Source organism: Pituophis catenifer, unplaced genomic scaffold (assembly GCF_029215685.1).
Source record: "Pituophis catenifer annectens isolate HBS135680 unplaced genomic scaffold, rPitCat1.0.hap2 SCAF_8, whole genome shotgun sequence".
NCBI lineage: Eukaryota > Metazoa > Chordata > Lepidosauria > Squamata > Colubridae > Pituophis > Pituophis catenifer.
In genome coordinates, this window is record NW_027256888.1 from 11,716,825 (window position 1) to 11,739,221 (window position 22,397).

The 22,397-nt window shown below is 43.0% G+C and overlaps 1 protein-coding gene across 1 annotated transcript in view; it reads right to left on the reverse strand.

The window, feature by feature from the left end:
* NFXL1 (nuclear transcription factor, X-box binding like 1) overlaps positions 1-16,901 on the reverse strand; it is a 64,049-nt gene extending 47,148 nt beyond the window's left edge. Inside the window, exons 1-7 of the mRNA XM_070948209.1 lie at positions 16,632-16,901; positions 13,926-14,102; positions 9,799-9,908; positions 4,676-4,809; positions 3,081-3,259; positions 1,249-1,410; positions 291-391 (exon numbers count right to left, since the gene is read on the reverse strand). Of these exons, the coding sequence (XP_070804310.1) occupies positions 291-391; positions 1,249-1,410; positions 3,081-3,259; positions 4,676-4,809; positions 9,799-9,908; positions 13,926-14,102; positions 16,632-16,788 (1,020 nt within the window). The 5' untranslated portion in view covers positions 16,789-16,901. The remainder of the gene's footprint in view (positions 1-290; positions 392-1,248; positions 1,411-3,080; positions 3,260-4,675; positions 4,810-9,798; positions 9,909-13,925; positions 14,103-16,631) is intronic.
* Between the last annotated feature and the right edge of the window lie 5,496 nt (positions 16,902-22,397).

Here is a 22,397-nt window from a genome sequence, read left to right on the forward strand (position 1 = left end):
CTTGCTAGAGCAAGGTTTGGACTAGAAGACTTCAAGGTCCCTTCCAACTCTATTCCGAATTTGAGATAATTTCAAATTCACTGCCCATATGTGTCAGCAAGCCACACTGCAATTGTCATACTGAGATCCTGAACATCTGAACGGAAACAATATATTTCCTGTTTCAATCTTAAAACCCCTGCTCTTAATGTTAATCCACATTTTTCTTCCGGACAATGAAGTATTGGAGTTGTTAATTGTTAGTTGTTAATAATATTGTAAACAAATCTGCTGTTTTTAAGGAAACTTACCTCGTCACATTGCCATAAAGGACTTGCACACTGCCTTTCTGCTATTTGTTTACCACAGACACAACTTTGTTTACTGACTCTTGGACATGACTGGCAATCTCCTAAAAGTGAGATGAAACTAATGATCAGAAACCAGCATGGAAAGAGAATATTTTAAATGTATGCCTGTTGAGGCGGCTAGGGGAAAGGGAAAACCTCATTAATAGTTGATAGAGAAGTTTTATTCCTCTGATTTGTGAGCCATCAAATCTACTCAGAACCCATAGCAACAAAAGAACCATAATGTAATGGAGGAGAAATTATTCAAATATTGTGGCTTATCGGCTGCCGGCCCCTCCAACAGCCAAATCAGTTGAGGAGGACGCGTAGGAGCTCCAGGTGGAAGAGGGAACGGAGCTGGCAGAGAAAGAGAGGGAGGGAGGGAGGAAGAGGGAGAGGGAGGGAGGGAGGGAGGGAGGGAGGGAGGGAGAGAGAGAGAGAGAGAGAGAGAGAGAGAGAGAGAGAGGGAGGGAGGGAGAGGGAGAGAGAGAGGCGGAGCCTGGGCCGTCTATCAGCTCTCAGATGGAGAGTCAACAGCCCCCAGGTTTGGAGGTGGCTGATGAGGAAGAGGAGGAACAGCTGGGTCCAGTGCCTGACACAGGGATGCGCAGAAAGCAGAGGAGAGGAGAGGAGTGGAAATCCATGGGCCAATCCTTGGGACGGAAGAGCCACCGCTGCTAGCAAAGCTCCCATCCTAGCTCTGGGGATAAAAGGCAGGGGGCGGAAATGAATAGATGTGGCAGACAACTATTCATCTCCCTGCTGGATAGACTTGTTAGCTTGCTGTGAGAGAGAAACTTTTTGCCAGGGCTGCTGGCGTTCCTAATAAAGGAATCATTGCTTCAATTACAGAGGGTTTGTCGTGTTTGGGGAGCTGGGTCAGAACGCCAAATGAAGTTTTGAACAGTAAAATTTGCACCTGGATGACAAGGATTCCCACAGTTGTGCTGCCCACAGGGCAATTTTCGTCCACAGGGCAGTTGACACGACCATTCTTTCATGCTGCATCTCCGTGGCACTGGCCTAGCCTTTTTGCAGTAGCAAGTTATTATCACCATCTTTGGGCAAGGTGGACATGGACCTAGGGAGCAAAAGACAAAAAGTTAACGTACTCATGCAGCTGAGATCTCAATTTAATCCACCTCAGACGTAATGGGACAGAATTTTAATGCACACAAACGCTGGAAATAATAGATGAGTCTATTGTATTTATAATTGATGTCCAGAAGAAGGAATTTTACTTCACAAAGCTGTTTGTGGGTGATGTCATACCGCAAATGACGTTGTGAAATAAAATTCCTTCCTCTGGATGTCACTTATACATGATGTGAATAGCTATGACTGACGTTGTTTGCAATTTAACAGATAGTTGGGAATGAGAGGTGCTCCCTGTTCCCAGGCTTATTTGAGCTGCCTACAGTGGTGGCCAAAATTGTAGAAAAGTACTTTTCCCAAAAGTATACTTTTGGGAAAAGAATTTTTGAGGTTTGATGGCTAATAACACCACTTCTTTTTGGAGTTTCAAGATAATCCTATTCCACTGCTGGAATGGCCTGGGAATAGCCCAGACCTTAACCCAATGGAAAATCTATGGAGCCGATTAAAGAAACTTGTTAGTCAGAAGCGACCCAGCAATAAAACCCAGTTAATAGAAGCAATCATTCAATCTTGGTTTCACATTAGAACAGCTGCAGAACTAAAAGACTTGGTTCACTCCATGGGAAGACGTTGTAAGGCCGTAATTCATGCTAAAGGCTACCCAAATAAGTATTAACTGACATGGGGATCATTTGTTTTTTCTACATGTTTCACTTTTCTTCTTTATAGTGTGACTGCTATTCTAATAGCAAATCCTTCATAAAAGTTATTGCATTACATTCTTGATTAAATTATCTTTCCATCGACATATAATTTTATGGCATTACTCCAAAAAAAAAAGCTAGTTTTAGAAAATACACTTTTCCCAAAAGTTTTCCACAATTTTGGCCACTACTGTAGATGCTGCTTTATAAATTGACAGAATAGGCTAAAGAAATCCTCGCATCTGGAAAAAAAAATCATTATAAATATCTTACCCTATTCTAACTTGCACAATTGTTAGAGAGGAATTTTAATATTTTAATCTCATGTATTATACCCTGGTCTCAATATCACTTTGAGATAAATGGTTCCTTGAATGACTATAATCTCGAAACTCTCATTTATTATTATTTATTTATTTATTTTATTATTTATTAATTATATTTCTATACCGCCTTTCTCCCGTAGGACTCAAGGTGGTGTACAGCCAAGAAAAATATAGACACACAAACATCATAAAATTGCTAATTAAAATTATTACTTAGTTTGGCCAATTAAATAAAACCCAGAATTAGATAACATTTTAAAAAATCATTCACATGTTCATATGTTTAGCCCCGCCTGTTAGAACATCAGGGTCTTGAGGGCACGGCGGAAAGCACGGAGATGAGGGATATTCCATATGTCCAGGGGCAGTTCATTCCAAAGGGTTGGAGCCCTCACAGAGAAGGCCCTCCCCCTGGGAGTCGCCAGTCAGCATAATTTGACTGACGGTACCCTGAGTAGTCCCTCCCTGTGAGAACGAACTGGCCGGTGGGAGGCTATTGGTGGCAAAAGACGGTCTCGTAGGTAATTTAACTGATTAAATTTAACTCATTTAACTGATGGTGTTACGTGCATATAATTTTGTATCTGTAATCGCTTGCAAACAACTGCCTTAATATTACGTACCTGGATGACAAAGCAATAGACACCTGTGTCCACAAGAAGGTTTGAAATCTCTCTCACAGACCTGGCCACAGGAATGTGGAACCAGCCAGGGATCCACAGGTGGATCTTCAGTCTTCCCACAATAGCAGTAGTATCGAGTGGGAATCTCAGATCGCCTGTATTCAAACCTGCATTTTGGACTGAAAAGGGAAACAAAAATTGTGTCACATTCAATAATATTTGCTTCCTGCTTAATCTGCTCAAATGGGCCCATATCAGTGGTGGGTTGCTCCCGGTTTGCACCGGTTCACAAGAACCGGTAGTAAAAATTTCTAGTAGTTCGGAGAACCGGTAATAACATTGGCTGGCCATGCCCCCGAACCGGTCCCCGGCCCGGTCGCCGCTCACCTGCCCACCTCATCAGACGCTTTTTTTAAAAAAAAACTTTTAAAAGCATTTTTTCTACAACCTCTTCAGCCGAAAAAATGCTTTTAAAAATAATAAAAAAAAAGCCTCTGACGATCGTGCGACTCAGCTGGGATCGTCAGAGGCTTTTAAAAGCAGTTTTTCTACAACCTCTTCAGCCGAAGATGCTGTAGGAAAAAAATGTCTTTAAAAGCCTCTGGCAATCCTAGCTGAGTTGTCTGATCGTCAGAGGCTTTTAAATGCATTTTTTTTCTGCAACCTCTTAAGGTGGTAGAAAAAATGGTTTTAAAAGTAAAAAAAAAAAAGTTGGCCACGCCCACCCAGTCACATTACCCCCCACCAAGCCATGCCCACAAAATAAGCCCACAGAACCGGTAGTAAAAAAAATTAGAACCCACCCCTGGTCCATATGATGTGAGAAGATGCATTGTTTACATTTGTTATATTCAGCAGGATTGAAGCAAGATTTACCAAAGCCTTTCCCAAAAAATAGAACAAATATATTGTGAACAGTAAACTAAATTCAATTCAGCACTAACTAACTGAGAAACTCACAGATTACTTGTGTGCCCAATACCGTACTTTTTGGAGTATAAGACGCACCTTTTTCCCCCCTAAAAGAGGGTGGAAATGTTGCTGTGTTTTATACACTGAATACAGCCATTTTTGGCCTCCCGAAGCCCCGACCCACGCATCCCGTTTTCGCCAAAAACAGGCCCGTTTTTCACAAAAATGGGATGTGCAGAGGGTTTGGGAGGCCTGCAGAGTGCTCCTGGGGCCTGGGGAGGGCAAAAACCTTTTTTTTTTCTTGTTTACCTCTATGAAATCTTGGTGCTTCTTATACTCCAGTGCATCTTATAGTCCGAAAAATACGGGTATTAATATTTTCAAGATCCAACAATTCTGAACGGAAAGCAAAGTTTGTGCACAATTTTGGATAAACTGGTCCTGGTGAATATATCACAGTGGCCATATTCTTAACTTGTAGAATATTCAACATGTGCTAGATTAGCTAAACAAACTTCAAAATAAAAGTATAAAAGTAAAATTTATCAGCTATGGAGCTTTACACTGAAATTGCAACGTTTACGGTATAGGCTCTTGGCTACATCCGTTCCTTCTGTTCCATTTTCTCTCCTCGCCCCCCCCTGCATAAACCAGCTTTCAGAACAAAAATCTTAAAAGCTTACCATGGCCAGGGATAATCCTTTTTTCCAAAATCATCGTCTGTCAGAGGAGAAGATACTAAGAAAAGGCTATCCTTCGCCCACTTTTGTAGGCATGGCATGTGAAATATGCAGAAACATCCAGAACAACTCCAGACCTCGAAGAAAAACAAGGATATGTTTAGAAGCCCTTCTTGGCAATGTGTTGATCTAAATCAGGGGTCAGCAACCTTAAACACTCAAAGAGCCATTTGGATCTGTTTTCCAAAGAAAAGAAAACACCGGGAGCCACAAAACCCTTCCCGTGCCTAACTATTTCCTGAGAGGACACAAAACTAGCATATGCAGTTGAATTAAACGTTCTGTTTTCTTCTGAAACTTTTCTTTTCTTGGATTTATCCAAGGTTGGCCTACCAGGAGTCGAAAAGCTCAATAAATCGCGTACCGGCGGGTATCGTACATTGGCGGTTGTGACTCATATTTTGAGTGACAGGGAGCCGCAGCAGAGGGATGAAAGAGCCACATGTGGCTCCAGAGCCGCGGGCTGCTGACCCCTGATCTAAACCGTAACATTTATTTAAAAATAAAATAACTAAGAAAAGATTATGCTTCTGTCTGATGTGAGATACCTGGTTGTCTAACTGGCTGGGGCAACCGCTATATTAACTTTGCTCATCTTCCTCTTCTGACCACATAGCATTTTGTGGCTAGAGATGTCTTATCCATGAATTAATAACAGTTAACTTTCTTACTTTATTTTTTCCCCAAACTTTTCTATCTCCACTTGTGTTTAATGAGGTATTTTAAAACACAAAGCCAAATACACCCCTACAGGTAGACTTCAACTTACAACTGGTAGCTTGGCAATGGACCCCACAAAAGATGCTTACGACTCAGTTCTCAAGTTCTGACAACCGCTGCCCTCCACAGTCACATGGCCACATTTTGGTCATTTGGCAACCAGCCGACATATATGGCTGCTTGTAGCATTCTACAGTCATGTGAACACAGTTTACAACCCTTTTGCCAAAAACTGATGATTATTTCCAGTTTTCGGCAAAAACGGCCCATGGCAAAGAACGGGTTCACTTAACAACTGCATTTGCTTAATGACCGCTACAAAAATAATTGTAAAATCGAGTCAGTCACATGGGTGACTATTTTACAACCATCCCATATTATGACTATTTATTTATTTATTTATTTATTTAATTATTTATTTATTTACTTATTTATTTATTTTTCAGATTTCTATACCGCCCTTCTCCTTTCGGACTCAGGGCAGTGAACAGCCAAGATAAAAAACATTTATACACAAAAGTTAAAAATAGATTTAAAATAATTAAATAAATTTGGCCCATAATTTAAAACATTTAAATTAAAATCCATATCAAATTTTAAAACCAACCATAAAATCAGAACAGCCCGGCTAACTGAAAAAAATAGGTTTTTAGGGCCTGACGAAAAGTCCGGAGGTCGGAGATCACTCGTATCTCTGAGGGTAGATTGTTCCAGAGAGTAGGTGCCACCACAGAGAAAGCTCTCGCCCTGGGGGTCGCCAGCCGACATTGTCTGGCCGACGGCACCCTAAGGAGGCCTTCTCTGTGGGAGCGAACTGGCCGGTGGGAGGCTATTGGTGGCAGAAGGCGGTCCCGTAAGTACCCCGGCCCTAAGCCATGGAGCGCTTTAAAGGTGATCACCAACACCTTGAAGCGCACCCAGAAGTCCACCGGAAGCCAATGCAGCTTGCGCAGGAGAGGAGTCACATGGGAGCGCCCCGTCGCTCCCATAATCCCCCGCGCGGCCGCATTCTGCACCAGTTGGAGCCTCCGGGTGTACCCCAAGGGGAGCCCCATGTAGAGAGCGTTACAATAGTCCAGACGAGAAGTGACGAGTGCTTGAGTGACCGTGCATAGGTAGTCCCGATCCAGAAAGGGGCGCAACTGGTGTATCAGGCGAACCTATAAGGACTATAAGGAGCAGGCTCTATTAAAGTCGTATGTCGAGGACTACCTGTATTGCACGAGTACTTAAAAATATCACATTTCAGATACAAATGACGTGTTATAATATTTATAAAAGTTTTCCTTAAAGGGAAAAAAAAAACATTTCCTTAAAATGTTTTTTTTTTTTTAAAAAAAAGATTTTGATGATCCTATGGGTAAAGGATATGGCTAGCCTCCCACAGGAATTATAACTCTATGACTGTCCTGGACAAAAAAAATAAGACCAAAAAGTCTTGAGTTGATTCAACTCACAGTGACTTTATGGATACATTACAAGTTGTTTCTTGGCAACACAAAAATAATTTGCCATTGGCCTTTTCAACTAGTCTAGTGTTCCAACTGGTGATCTTTCATCTGAATCCATCTAATTTGCAGCCAGCTTTTTCAAAATCAGCCAATGTCAGGCTAGACCAGGTGTCAGCAACCTGCGGCTCTGGAGCCACATGCGGCTCTTTGGGCCCTCTGCTGTGGCTCCCTGTCGGGTGATCCCACCACTGGCTGGCCCCGCCCCTCCCCTCCCAGTCATTCCTTGCCTGGCCTGAGAAGGTAAGGGCGACGGCAAGTGATGGAGAAGTGGCCAGGGCAGAGACAGAGAGATACAGAGAGAGGGGGGGGGAGAGAGGGGGGAGGGAGGGAGGGAGGGAGAGAGGTCAAAAGGGTTTTGTGGTTCCCGGTGTTTTTTAACAACTAGTTCTCTGCTCTAATGACCGGCTGGGTAGGCGTGGCCAGGAGTGTGTCATGTGACTGGTGGAAGTGAGTGACATGGAGTTGGCCACGCCCACCCAGGTTTTGTGGCTCCCGGTGTTTTCTTTTCTGTGGGAAACGGGTCCAAATGGCTCTCTGGAGTGTTTAAGGTTGCAGACCCCCTGGTCTAGACTAAGCTTTGAAAAAGGCTGCAGCCAAAGCCTGACAATTGCACTGAAGGCTAAAAGAGATTTGTGCATCAGAGGTTTTTTAAAAAAAGGATAACTTTACTATTAGAATAGGTTAATTCAAACATATCGGTATTTTGAAGTACTAAAAATTCTGCAAGATCCAATCTGGGTTAGTCACGAGGACCAGAGGTTTAGTCTTCCGAACTTTTAGACTCGTACTGGAGGCAATCCTCAGCGGACATCTCTCTACCACAATATGTGCTCTGAACTACTCTACGCATTGTATCTATGTGGCACCTGGTTGTGTGTGGCTTTTGATTGGGGTGTTGTTAGCTAGCTATTAAGTCGTTGGCTGTTGTTTCCTTATGCTGACAAATCCTCGGCTCCGAAGTACCTAATAAGCTGGTGGTAAATCAGCAGAACTAAAAGTTCTCCCAAGTGATTATAGCAAAAGTGGACAAATTCTATGAGGGGGACATAAAATGACAAGAGTCTGTTACAGTTGTTATAGCGCAGTCACTCATGCTTCGAAGATCTCTTGGCTGGTTTACGCAGTGTGCTCCACATGGGGCTATATCCTTGAATTCAGAAGCTGCAACTGATACAAAATGAAGCTACTCATGCAGTTCTGGATATTTCTAGGGTGGCGCATACAGCATTCCTTTTTCCACAAGCTGCATTGGTTGCCAATTTGCTTCCGAATCCAATTCAAGACGTTGGTTATTACTTTTAAAGCTGTTTATGGCATGTGTCCGGGGTATCTGAGGTGCCATCTTGTGAAGAAGGCACAGAAGAGGCTGTACTTCCTGAGAATGCTCAGGAAGATAAATCTATCTCAGCATCTACTTCTGTCCTACTATCGCAGCACCATTGAGAGTGTCCTGACATACGGCATTCTTGCATGGTATGGGAGCAGCTCTGTAGCGGACAAAAAAGCTCTACAGAGAATCATTAAAACTGCCCAGAATATCATCAGACTCCAGCTACTAGCCCTGGACGACATCTTCAAATCTCGCTGTTTGAGGAAGTTGCATAACATTCTCAGAGACTCTTCCCATCCTGCTTACAATCTTTTTGGACTGTTGCCTTCTGGCAGAAGATACAGAACAATTAAAACTCGGACCACACATTTTCTGAATCGTTTTTATCCCAGAGCTATCATTGCACTCAACAATGAACTAAAGGGCGACCGTCAGTGAGCTGTTGGACAGCATTACTTGGTCTGCTGTGTGGATGTTTGGGTGGTTTAGGGGTGGGGAATTTGTGGTGGGTGGGAGTGTGTTTGGGGATTGTTATGTGTGTTGGACCTGATTTTTGGGTGTTAACTGAATTTCGTTGTATGGGTATACTGTGTATACACGTACAATGACAATAAAGTTGTTGTTATTGTACTATTATTATTATTATTATTATTATTATTATTATTATTATTATTATTATTATTATCATTATCGTCGTCGTCTTGCCCCAATGGGATTGGCCCACCCAATTCATTCCAGCAAAAGGAGCTTGTTACAAACCCCATCAGTCAAGGAATTTTGGCGGATAGGGTCAAGGAGAAGGCCTTTTCTGCTGTGGCTCCTAGCTTGTAGAACATTCTACCACTGGACATCTTTATTTATTTATTTATTAGTCATATTTCTATGCCGCCAACTCTCCGAGGACTCTGGGCGGCTTACACCAAAGAGAGTATACTAAATAGCATATTGCCCACTAACAATCTGGGTCCTCATTTTACCCACCTCGGAAGGATGGAAGGCTGAGTCAACCTTGAGCCGGTGAGATTTGATCCGCTGATCTGCTGAACTAGCAGTCAGCTGAAGTAGCTGCAGTACTGCACTCTAACCACTGCGCCACCATGGCAAAGGTGGTCTGGTCTGCTCCCACTCTTCTGGCCACTGGAAAGGCTTTAAAACCGGGTTTTGTCAAATAGCTTGGAGCCCAGCTGAGGGAGGTCTTTGCTGAAAATGGTTGATGGCGTAAGAGAGAAGATCCTACCCTATGCCACTGGTTTTAATTTTTATTTAAGTCTTAACGATGTTAAGTGTTTATCAATTTAATAATTTGAACTGTTTGTATGAATTTAATAAGGAAATCTATTCACTCATTCATTCAATCACCCACCACAGAAAAGGAGACTTGGACTACACCAATTGGTGTATCAGCATCCTGATACTCTGTTCCATTTTGGAAGCCAAGGGTATTTCAAGAGATTAGTGAATACGGATTGGGGAAGAAGATAATACAGCAATGTTAAGATACTTACCGCTTGGTTTCTCTTAATTGAAGCGATGCAAATCAGACACGTCAGTGCCCCAGATTGAAAGGCGTCATTCATATACTGCTTTGTACGCTCCAATTCACTTGCATCCCCATCTTTGAATAGAAAAAGATCATAATAATTTTTTTTATTATGCTAGTGGATAAAGGCAGATGGGTGATCAATATGGTCCATAGGTCATTTCCAGCCTCGGCTTCCATGGGCTAAAAACTGTAGAACCACAAAACCACTTATGTTCTTTCGAAGCCGCTATCACACTAAGTGTGAAATATCTTCTTTCACCTTCGTTCTAATCAATTCTACACAATGTCCTCTTGGTGGAACTGTTTAAATTCATGAATGTTTCCAAGCTGTTTTGCGTGGCCTTGCTTCAGGTCATGCCACCTTTCAGTTGGGGGAAAGATCAGCCTGTTCTGTCCCCAACCACACGCACACACACCAACAAACGTTCAAGAGTTAAAGACCAAACCAGCCGGCAAAATCCTTTTCCTTATGATAACGGAACTTGGCAACAACCTAGTGGCTGCCTGCCAAGAGTTTACAAAGAGGAGAGATAACTTCTCCCCACTCCTGGTACATCAAAAGAAACAGCTCAATAATTACGGAGTCAATCAAGTCCAGAGATAATCCAGCAAAGTCTATAGCAAAAAGTCCGGCAATGCAGAATGGCGTGGAAGCTTTCAGCTTTGTTCGTCACAAGGTTTGACTGGCTACCACGCTCCCTTTTATATCCTATGGGGTGTGGTCCAGTGACTCAGCCTAATCTCGGGCACGCCTTTTCTTCTGTTGCGCGTGCTTATCTCTGCGACGCTGGCGTGAATCCAGCCAAGACTCATTACCCTCATCACTGTCCACCTGTGGCTGCGTGGACGTGCTTGGCCCCGGCCCTATCTCTTGCCCTTCCGCGGACACCGAAGGCATTGCCAGAGAGGAGGGTCCTGGAGAGGGAGGCCTTGCCAACTCCTCTCCTTCACTCTCGGAGTCCTCTCCTGCCGATGACACAGGCTCAGGTAACGGAGCCACAACACAGCCCCTTTTCTCAGGCATTCCAAAATGTGAAATTCCTCTTGCTCCAGCCATTCGATCATAGAGTTTACTTGTTTGTATCATTGTGTGATCATTCTCACGAAGTATATTCGCTTAAGATTCACTTCGTGGACAAGGAGCTGGACATTCCCTCACAGAACTTGCTGGTACAATCTAGATATCTTGTTCCCTCAATGAAAAAGAGCCATCCATATTCGGAGGCTAGCAAGCAGCCCCAGATTATTTCAATCACCATGCTTTGTGGAAAGGAGAATCTTTTGTAAAAATATGGTGTTGTATTCTAATAACTATCTGAATTATCTAGGTCCGTGATGGCAAACCTATCAGTTGGCACGCAGAGCCTCTCTCTGCGGGTATGCGAGCCGTCACCCAGCTCAGCTCCACCGCGCATGTGGGAGATGTGCGTGCATGTGCGGAGGTTTGCGCGTGCATGCATGAGGGAGCACGGGTGCTGTGGCGCCCTCCCCCACAGCACATTTTTGGGCCAAGGAGGCTGCAGGGAGGCCTACTAGGCCCAAAATGGGGTGTGCGGCGCACAGCCCCATGGTCAGTTTTCAGCCCAGGAGGCTGCAGGGAGGCTTACTAGGCCCAAAACGGGGGGGGGGGGGAGGGCATGCACTCATGTGCGGAGGCGCACATTGCATTATGGGTGCTGGCATGCATGCGCGCTGTCTCACACACGCACGCATACTTTCGGCACTCGAAGAGAAAAAGGTTAGCCATCACTGATCTAGGAGATAACTGGCAAATCAGAGAGGGATGGCAATTTTTCTGAGGAAAATGGCTGCCTCCCAGTGGTGGTATTAAGCCGGTTTGAACGAACCAGTAGTGGCAACCTGCAGGTGTGGGCCCGCCCACCCACCCTGACGCTATGCCATCCTACTTAGCCACATTTTCTAAGAAGTACACATGCGTGCAAGCCGTGCGCGTGAGCAAAGCACATGCGTGGAAGGCCGAACGCATGTGCGGAAGGTGTGTGCACACTCACATTTTTGGTGCGTGGCAAACTGGTGGTAAAATTTTGTGAAACCCACCTCTACTGCCTGTTGTAGTCCACCAGCAGCCTGCGGAGCTGGCAGCGGAGTCAGATAGTAAGGAGGCTGGGGAGGACAATGGGCCAGTCCTGGAGTCAGGGAAAGGCCCGGACGAGGGCTCTGTGTTGGAGGCAGAGATGGGGCCAGGACCATCTGGGAGTGATGCACGGACTCCAGAGCCTTCAGAGGCGGACAGCAGAGAGGCAGAGGAACAGGAGGAGCCTGTTCCTAGTGCACGCAAGCGCAGAGCTGCCAGAAGGCAAGAGCAGCTAAAGCAAAAAGGATGACTCAGGAGTAAGGCCAGATGATTAGCCCCTCCCAGAAGGGTTAAAAGAGCAGCAACAGCTCTTGGGCTCTTTGTCCACATCTCTTGTTTGTTTCTGAACTTCTTGGGGCTTTGCCAAGAAAAGCCTTTGGCAGAGTGCCAAAGAAGACAAAGGTTTGTGATAAGCCCAAAGGACTTTTTCTGAAGGACTTGTTTTGGAATTAATTATGACTAAGCTGAGAATGAAGTAATTCTCAGCTGTTCTAATAAAATATGTTTATTTAGGACTGATTGTGTCTGGTAATAACTACTTGGGCCTAGGTCACAACACTTCCTCCCTCATACCCTTTCATGAATACACCTTGTATTCAATAATTTCATAATGTAAGAATTTTGAACATTAATCTCTAACCCTGCAAAAGTGGCTTGCAGATCCTTTGCCTTTACGCTGAGGTTGTTTGCAATCTCTCTGGGTACAAATACAGTGCACTTGCTTCGAGTGGAATCTTTTTGTCTGACAATCACTCCTAGGATAGCACTGCACACATTTTGCCTGTGAAATGATGAAGGCAGGGGTGGGTTCTAAATCTTTTTACTACTGGTTCTGTGGGCGTGGCTTATTTTGTGGGCGTGGCTTGATGATCATGTGACAATTCTTTAGGATTTAGCAGAGGTACTGGTCTACCAGGCTTTTAACTGCTTGCAGAGCTGTACCGGTCTACTCATTTGTTTTTGGAGGCACTGGTCTACCCATTTATTTTTGCAGGCACTGGTCTACCCATTTATTTTTGCAGGCACCGGTCTACCCATTTATTTTTGCAGGCACCGGTCTACTCATTTGTTTTCTTTTAACACTGATCAGCTGTAGGGCGGCCCTTTGAAGCACCACGGCAAGAATTTAAACAGTTTTCTCTCTAGCCCAGTGTTTCTCAACCTTGGAAGCTTGAAGATGGGTGGACTTCAACTCCCAGAATCGCCCAGCCAGCGCTGCTGGCTGGGGGATTCTGGGAGTTGAAGTCCACCCATCTTCAAGCTACCAAGGTTGAGAAACACTGCTCTAGCTGATAGCTGGGACTCAGGAGGCAGCAATAGATTGGGGGTGGGGCCAAATAAAAGGTAAGAATAATGCAGGGGTGGTGCGGGGGACCGGGAGGGCAGAACCGGTTCGGTGACGTCATATCGTCACCGCTTCCGGCTCGGCGGAACCGGGCCAAACCGGGAGGAACCCACCACTGGATGAAGGCCAATATTTTGGCAATGATTTTTGTAGCCCTTTGTGCCTCAAATACTTATTTTCCTGAAGTCTACAGAAATCTCTTTTGAGTAATCATCATTCACTCCCCCAAATCTGTATCCTGAAAGGTACATTTCAATTTCACTGACAGGAACAGTAACTACAATTTAGCACCTTGAGGGAGCAGATTATCCTGAAATTTTACATACTTTTTCCGAAAGACACAAGCAAAGGTTGACACAATAGGTTTAGCTTATCAGGCTATGTGAACATGAGCAGCAGCTTTCCAAATGTAGCAAAGTAATATTCTATCACAAAGATGGAAATTAATCTTTAAATCAGTGGTCCTCAAACTTGGCAGCTTTAAGACTTGTGGACTTCAACTCCCAGAATTCTCCTTTCTGGGAGTTGAAGTCCACAAGTCTTAAAGCTGCCAAGTTTGAAGACCTCTGCTCTAAGCAATATTTTTAACGTAATGCTATGTTTTTCTTTGAAATGAAATGGCTGGGAAGCCAATATAGAAAAAAATTACCAGTCTGATTAGTATATTTTGTAAATGTTTTGGCCAATATTTGTCCATGCTTTCCTTCAATCTCTTCTTCATCATCTTCATCATCGGATGAGGAGCTAAACTGATTTTCAACAAGCCTCTTAACTGCAGCTTGATTAGCCTTCTTAATTTCATCGAACTTTTTCTGTGATGCAAGTTCTGTTAAAATAATAAAACTACACATTAGGAGAACCTAAAACAGTAATTAGCGTCATATAATACACAAGCAATGGTTTGTTCAACTACAATGCTGAATGAATCATAGTAATAATGTATATATACATACTCCGGCCAAACCAAACAATCCACTTAATGGCTCAGCATGGAATATAAATCCAGACCCTATTTTTTTCAACATTAAGGTCAATACACTAAAGTAAATATTGACCTGTAATAAATCTATATAAATATCAGAAACTTTAAAAAGAGTTTTTGATGTGAGCTTTTCTCCAGCTACTATAATCTCAATTATCTTCGAGCATGTACCAGGAAAATTAAGGTTACTCTCTCCTTATGGTTAGATTTCCTACTTCTTACTGTACTTCACTAATAATACTCAAAATTTTAAAATAAATCATCTTTTCAATATCATCTTTCAGATGAAAGCAGGTCTGAAGGAAGTCAGTCAATGATAGCTTGAATCCAAGATTTTACATAAGCATTAACACAAAAATGCATCAAACTCTCTTTTCCAAGAAAGGTGAATGGAATGGAATGGAATGGAATGGAATGGAATGGAATGGAATGGAATAGAATAGAATAGAATAGAATAGAATAGAATAGAATAGAATAGAATAGAATAGAATAGAATAGAATAGAATTTTTTATTGGCCAAGTGTGTTTGGACACACAAGGAATTTGTCTTGGTGCATATGCTCTCAATGTACATAAAAGAAAGGATACGTTCATCAAGAAACTAATTTGGAGCATAAAGAAATGGGGAAATTCTTTCTTCAGCCTCCTGGCTTTCTTTTCTTGACATATTTTGGAGAAAATAGAACAGGAATCATGGCTCACCCATTGTAAGAATCAAACTATAAACTTCCTGCTGACAAAGGGAACTAAGCTACATTTAAGTAATACAAATTAGAACTCTGTTGTTTTGCACAAGATGTACATGTACCCAGCTATTACTTTGTAACCTCTTTCAAAGTAATTTTTCTCTTCCTTTATGAATGTTTCTGTGTCCTTTGAGAATCCAAATTCAGTTATATTAATATCCACAAATATTCCAGAATTTGAGCCCTTTTCTTTATAGGAGAAGGAGCCAAGGGGAAAGTGCAGGTCTGAGATTTCAGGCACATAAAAATACTCCCATAATTCTTCTCATCGTTCCTATCACCCATCTCCTCTCACTTATGACTGTATGACTGTAACCTTGTTGCTGGTATCCTTACGATTTATATTGATTGTTTCCTAGTACGATTCGATTGCTTATTTGTACTCTATGACTATCATTAAGCGTTGTACCTTATGATTCTTGACAAATGTATCTTCTCTTTTTATGTACAATGAGAGCGTCTGCACCAAAGACAAATTCGTTGTGTCCCCAATCACACTTGGCCAATAAAGAATTCAATTCAATTCAGTTCAGTTCAGTTCAGTTCAATTCAGTTCACTTGAGTTGAGTTCAGATTCTAATTCTAATTCTAATTCTAATTCTAATTCTAATTCTAATTCTAATTCTAATTCTAATTCTAATTCTAATTCTAATTCTAATTAATTCTAATTCTAATTCTTCCTATTCCTATTCCACAGGCAACTCGCCACGGCCAATTCACCCCAGCCAACTCGCCCAAGGGACAAGTCGCTGCGGAAGAAGTCAACAAATCCATTTCATTATTAAAATTATTTAAAAAATCAGTTAGCCGGTCTGTCTTGATTTTAGGGTTGGTTTTAAAATTTTGATACGGATTTTAAATTGACAAGTTTTAATTACGGGCCAAATTTATTTAATTATTTTAAATCTATTTTTAATTGTAATATTATGTATAAATGTTTTTATTTTGGCTGTTCACCGCCCTGAGTCCAAAAGGAGAAGGGCGGTATAGAAGTTTGAATAATAAATAATAAATACATAAATGAATAAATAAATAAAATAATTACGATTACCCCCCACCCCCAATATTATTATTATTATTTATTTATTTATTTATTTATTTATTTATTTATTAATTACCATTCACATTTCATTTCGCCCTTTCCTTCGGCCTCCTTTCCTTAACGCTTCTCCTTCTTCCAACCATTCCTTCGATATAGGGTGGCTCAGACAAGCTGAGCTCGTCTGTCAATCTCCCCCCCCCCACTCCCGAGGCTCGACTCCCTAAGCATGCGTCAGCAAGGGGGGGTTGGACTAGATGACCTCCAAGGGTCCCTTCCCCAATTCTTGTGACTGTCAAATCCGACCTTATTAGCGAAAACTCTTGCGCTGCACACAGCCAGGTAGGTGCCCCATGGCAAGCTGTCCTGCAGAGAGTGGGCCATGGGTGAATTGTCATAGAAACCCCCCCTCCCACAATCCCACCCACCCCCCAATATATCACCCCCATAAACCTGGGGGGGCTCCAGGTGAGCAGGAAGCCATGCTCCCCCCCCCACAATATATCATCTTTCGTATAAAGCTTCCCCTGCCCAAATATGAAGCCCCCCCCAATTCTCCTTTGCAGCACTGCAGGGCGGGATACTCACCATGGGCTCCCCCTGCGCTGGCCACCAACCCCCCCGCTCCTCTCGCCTTTCCCCGCCCGCCGGGTCCGTTCCCCATAGAGACCCCGCCGGCTGCACCCCGTCCCCTGCCTCTCCCGCGCCCTCCCTGGCGCCAAGCAGCGGCGGCGGCTTCTTCCATCCTTCCCTCCGCTTATAGTGGGGAGCCCCGGCGTCTCCGTCGCTCCGAGCTCAGAGAAGGCGGCGTAAAACCCTTCGGCTCCTGCTCCAGCCGGGTCGCCGGCTCAAACTACGATTCCCAGCCTCCCTCCCTCCCCTTGCGCCGAAGGAACCGGAAGCGCCGCCATGAAAGAGGCGAGGGGGGGGAAACCTGGCCAAGGGCGGGGCTTTGGCGTTCAAAAGCGCCGGAAGGAGCGCGCGGTGGGCGCCGCTCTTCCTGCGGGGCGAGCGCGTGTCTATGGTTTTGTGATAGCTGTCCTTTTATGTTTTGAGTATTTTTTTGGGGGTGTGTGTGTATATGTATATGTATATGTATATGTATATGTATATGTATATGTATATATATATATATATATATATATATATATATATATATATATATATATATATATATATATATATATATATATATATATAATCTATATCTCAATTTCTCTCTGTCTCTGTCTGTCTCTCTCTCTCTCTTTCTCTATATCTATCTGTCTATCATGTCTATCCATCTATCGCTATCTCTATATATATCTGTATCTATCTATATCTATCTATTATCTCTATCTCTATTTCTGTATCTATCTGTATCTATCTATCTCTGTCTCTATATCTATCTCTATATCTATCTATTTATCTATCTATATCTCTTTGGGGTGGGTGGGTGTATATATATACACCCACCCACCCCAAAGAGATATAGATAGATAAATAGATAGATATAGATATATATATATGTCTTTTTCTTTTTCGTAGGCTTTTATGTGCATATTCTTTCTAGCCAGGTTCCACCTACGTAAGCTAAGTTGTTCCACAGCCCTAGTTCTGTGAAATTTCATTCACAAGTTTCTGGGCTTTTTGTATCCTGCTGAAAAGCAACAACTCTGTGCTACTCCCAAATTGCAGCACAGAGTTGTTGCTTTTCAGCAGGATACAAAAAGCCCAGAAACTTGTGAATGAGATTTCACAGAACTAGGGCTATGGAACAACTTAGCTTACGTAGGTGGAACTGGCTAGAAAGAATATGCATATATATTTATATTTATATTTATATTTATATTTATATTTATATTTATATTTATATGTATGTATGTATGTATGTATGTATGTATATGTGTTTTTCTTTTAGCCAGGTTTTTCCTACGTAACCAAGATTTTTCTGCAGTTACGTAGGAAAAACCTGGCTAAAAGAAAAACACACATAAAACCTACAAAAAGTAAGAAAATAGATATATGTATATATATTTATCTATCTACATCTAATCTATCTATCTCGATCTCGATCTCAATTTCTCTCTATCTATCTCTGTCTGTCTATCTATCATCTATCCATCTATCTATCCATCTATGTCTATCTATCTCTTATCTATATATCTGTATCTATCTGTATGTATCTATCTATCTATCTATCTATCTATCTATCTCTATCTCTACATCTATATCTGTCTCTATCTCTATCTATCTATCTATCTATCTATCTATCTATCTATCTATCTATCTATCTATCTTTCTATCTATGCATAGCAAAAAAAATCACCAGTGTAACATCTTCTGCATCTATTGCAGTGCATTTGCTCCAGCTCCCAAATCAGCTCAGATGTGAACATTAATAAAAAAGTGCGGAGGGGAAGAAACGGTTATTTATCCTCTGCATTCATGGATTAGTTATTATTATTTAATTTTTCGTCAAGCATGTATTTTATGACATACAAGTGTAAACATAATTATAAATATATGAAAAGGATACAAATAAAAGAAAATATTAGGATAGGGACATTTTCAAAATGTTCTGCATCACCCACCAGATTTTTATCCAAAATGCCTTGATTTTCTTACAGGTCCACCATATATGATAATAGGTTGCATCATTACATTCACATCTCCAACATTTAGCTTGCAAATTCGAGTACATACATGATAATTTTTTAGGATCTAAGTGCCATCTGTAAAACATTTTATAAAAATTCTCTCTCAAATTTTGTGCTTGCGTAAATTTAACATTTCTGACCCAAATCTTTTCCCATGTTTCCATCGTCACTGGTTCCTGAAAGTTTTGTGCCCATTTTATCATACAGTCCTTAACCAATTCCGTTTCTGAGTCTATTTCCAATAATGCATTATACAACCTTTTAATATGCATCTGACTTTGATCTCTAATCTGTTTCAGACAGACATTTGTTGAGTGAGTTTTGCCCCATTTTATGACCTTTGTGGCCACAGTCATTAAGGGAGCCACTGCAGTTCCTCAATTAGTAACAGGGTTAAGTGAATCGGGCTTCCCCCGTTGAATTTGCTTGTCAGAAGGTCGCAAAATGGGAGCATGTGAACTCCTGGGACACTGCGACGGTCATAAATGTGAGTTAGTTGCCAAATGACTGAATTTGAGCGTGGCGATGCCGCAACGGTCGTAAGTGTGAAAAGCGGTCATAAGTTGTTTTCAGTGCTGTTGTAGCTTTGAACCATCACTAAACAAACTGTGGTAAGCCAAGAGCTCCATGTAATGTAATGTAATGTAAATAAAAGAAATTAAAAACAAAACAAGCCTGAGTGGCAGACTTGACCAATCAAAGAATAAAGCTGATCCCCCTTAATCTTGGCTAGGTTCTTTGGAGATCTAGCGGGTTGAGAGACACCATCCCATTGGATCCTTCCATAGGGCCTCCCTGGCTTTGCTCCCCATCAGGAATTTTACCAAGGGGGTTGTCAAGGGGACCCTCCATATCCCATCCCCATTATCTTGGGGAGTAAGAGGCCCCTTGGGTCATGACATGAGCTGTCCCCCATGAGAACATAATGCTGTGATGTCATGGCCCCTGGGGAAGCTATATAAAGGCAAAAGGAAGGAGGGAGGAGCTGTGGCGAGTTCAGGAGAGGAGGTTGGAGGAGTGTTGAGTTGCGTTGAGTTGAGTGAAGAGAGCGGAGTGGAGGAGGAGGAGCAGAGGAGGAGGAGGAGGAGTGTATAAGATCGGTGCGGAGGAGGAGGAGCGGAGGAAGAGGCGTGGAGGAGGAGGAGTGTATAAGATCGGAGTGGAGGAGGAGGAGCTGAGGAGGAGGAGGAGTGCAGAAGATCGGAGTGGAGGAGGAGGAGTGGAGGAGGAGGAGGAGGAGTGTATAAGATCGAAGTGGAGGAGGAGGAGTGGAGAAGATCATTGTGGAGGAGGAGGAGCAGAGGAGGCGTGGAGGAGGAGGAGCAGTGGAGAAGATCGTTCTGGAGGAGGAGGAGCAGAGGAGGAGGCGTGGAGGAGTAGGAGTAGTGAAGAAGATCGGAGTGGAGGAGGAGGAGCTGAGGAGGAGGAGGAAACGAGAGTGTACGCTTGCAAAGTTTGGAATATTAGAATATCAGGTAAGACTGCCTTGATTCTGCAGAATGGGATGGGTGGAGTGGAATAGAATAGAATAGAATAGAATAGAATAGAATAGAATAGAATAGAATAGAATAGAATAGAATAGAGTTGAATAGAGTTGAATAGAGTTGAATAGAGTTGAATAGAGTTGAATAGAGTTGAATAGAGTTGAATTGAATTCTCTATTGGCCAAATGTGATTGGGCACACAAGGTCTGGTGCATAAGCTTGCAGTGTACATACAAACAACAATCATTAATCATAAGATACAAACAACAAGTGATAAATCACAAAATAGGAGAAGATAGTAGGAAAAATGAGAAGGATCGTAGCGATACTACATGGGTAGATATCTTTAGGCCAAAGACAGTGCTGTTGGAATTAGGAGTTCAGCAGAGTGAGAGTAAAGCTGTCTTTGTGTCTAAATGCTTTAGATAGATAGAAGAATAGATGATGGCTGATTGGATGCATAGATAGATGATAGATAGATAGATAGATAGATAGATAGATAGATAGATAGATAGATAGATGATAGATAGATAGATAGATAGATAGATAGATAGATAGATAGATAGATACAGATGATATATATATATAGAGAGAGGGGGGGGATAAATAGAGGGATAGGTAGAGAGACTGACAGACCGACAGGCAGACAGATGGATGGACAGACAGATAGATGGACGGGAGCACCAAGGACCCCTCCTTTCAACTTGAAGTTACAAACATTCTCCTTTATTGATAGGATCTGCTTCCAGATCTTCAGGGCAGGATGAGCCACAACCTGAGAAGGTTGCGGTTCCTAAAGAAGATGGACAGCAATGAGTCCAATCCAGAGATCAGTCATGACCTGCCATGGTGGGACAACCAGGAAGCCCCTTTCCCTGGTTCCTGCCCGTCCAGTTCCCATCCCTCAGTCACTCAGCGAACCAGGCAGGTCTTGCCTCTGCTTGTCAAGTCTTCCCCAGCTCCAATAGAGGTCAGGAAGAAGGTTCAGTCCCCAGCGGTGGTGCTGCCTGATTTGGCACACAGAACAACTGCCAGGACTCCCCCGGGGGCTCCTCAGGTGGAGATGAAGGATGGCATGAAAAAGCCCACTCCCTTGCCAAGGCTGAACGAGAAAGGAAGGGCCCAGAGGACCAACCTAGCCGAAGGGAGAAGATGTTCTCCAGACGCCGTCCTGCCTGTCCATCCAGGTATATACGCTAGAGAATGGTCTACCTATGGAACCAGCCTTGTCCTATCCCACCAGCCCATCCCACACTATCAATCAATCAATCAATCAATCAATCAATCAATCAATCAATCAGTATAGAGCCGGAAGGGACTTTGGAGGTCTTCTAGTCCAACCCCCTGCTCAAGAGAGAGATCCTATACCATACCAGACAAGTGAACGTCCAGTCTCTTTTTAGAAACCTCCACTGTTGGAGCCCTCACCACTTCTGGTGGCAAGCAGTTCCACAGGTTGATTGTTCTCACTGTTAGGAAGTTTCCCCTGAATTCCAGGTTGCTTCTCTCCTTGAGGAGCTTCCATCTGTGGTTTCTCCTCCTGCCTTCTGGTTCTTTGGAAAAGAAGTTGACCGCAGCGCAGTTGTCTTAGACATAATGTCAGAAAAGGACAACTAGCCATGGCCAACTCACCGCGGGATGGAGAGAGAAGAACTGGCCGAAAGTCACCCAGTCGGCTCTCATGGCTAGGGCGGAACTAGAACTCACCATCTCCTGGTGATTGGTCCAAAGTCACCCAGCTGGCTTTCATGCCTAAGGCAGAACTAGAACTCTTGGTGTTCTAGAACCTTCCTGGTGATTGGCCAAAATTACTCAGCCACCTTTCATGCTAGAACCACAACTCAGACTGTCCAGGTGATGTTTTAATTGGGAGCCCCCCCTCTCCGAGTTCAACCAAAGACAGTTGGCTACATAAAGGCTTAAATAAATAAATACATCCTCTTCCTTATGGCCTCTTCTCACCCCACCCTATTCCCACCTGGATTTTCCAGGATGAAGCCATGAAGAAAACGTTCATGAGGTCAGTGACCACGATCACCAAAGGTGTTGGCCACAGCAGGAGGCAAGACGTCAATTTATCTGATAAACTGGAACTGGTCATCCACATCCTTGTAAGTGGAGAGAGGGAAGGGAGGCAGATGCTCCAGGGAGTTTTAATCTTTGAAAGTGAATTTGAATCGAATTGAATACAGCTGGTCCTCGACCATAATGGAGCTCAAAATCTTTTAGTT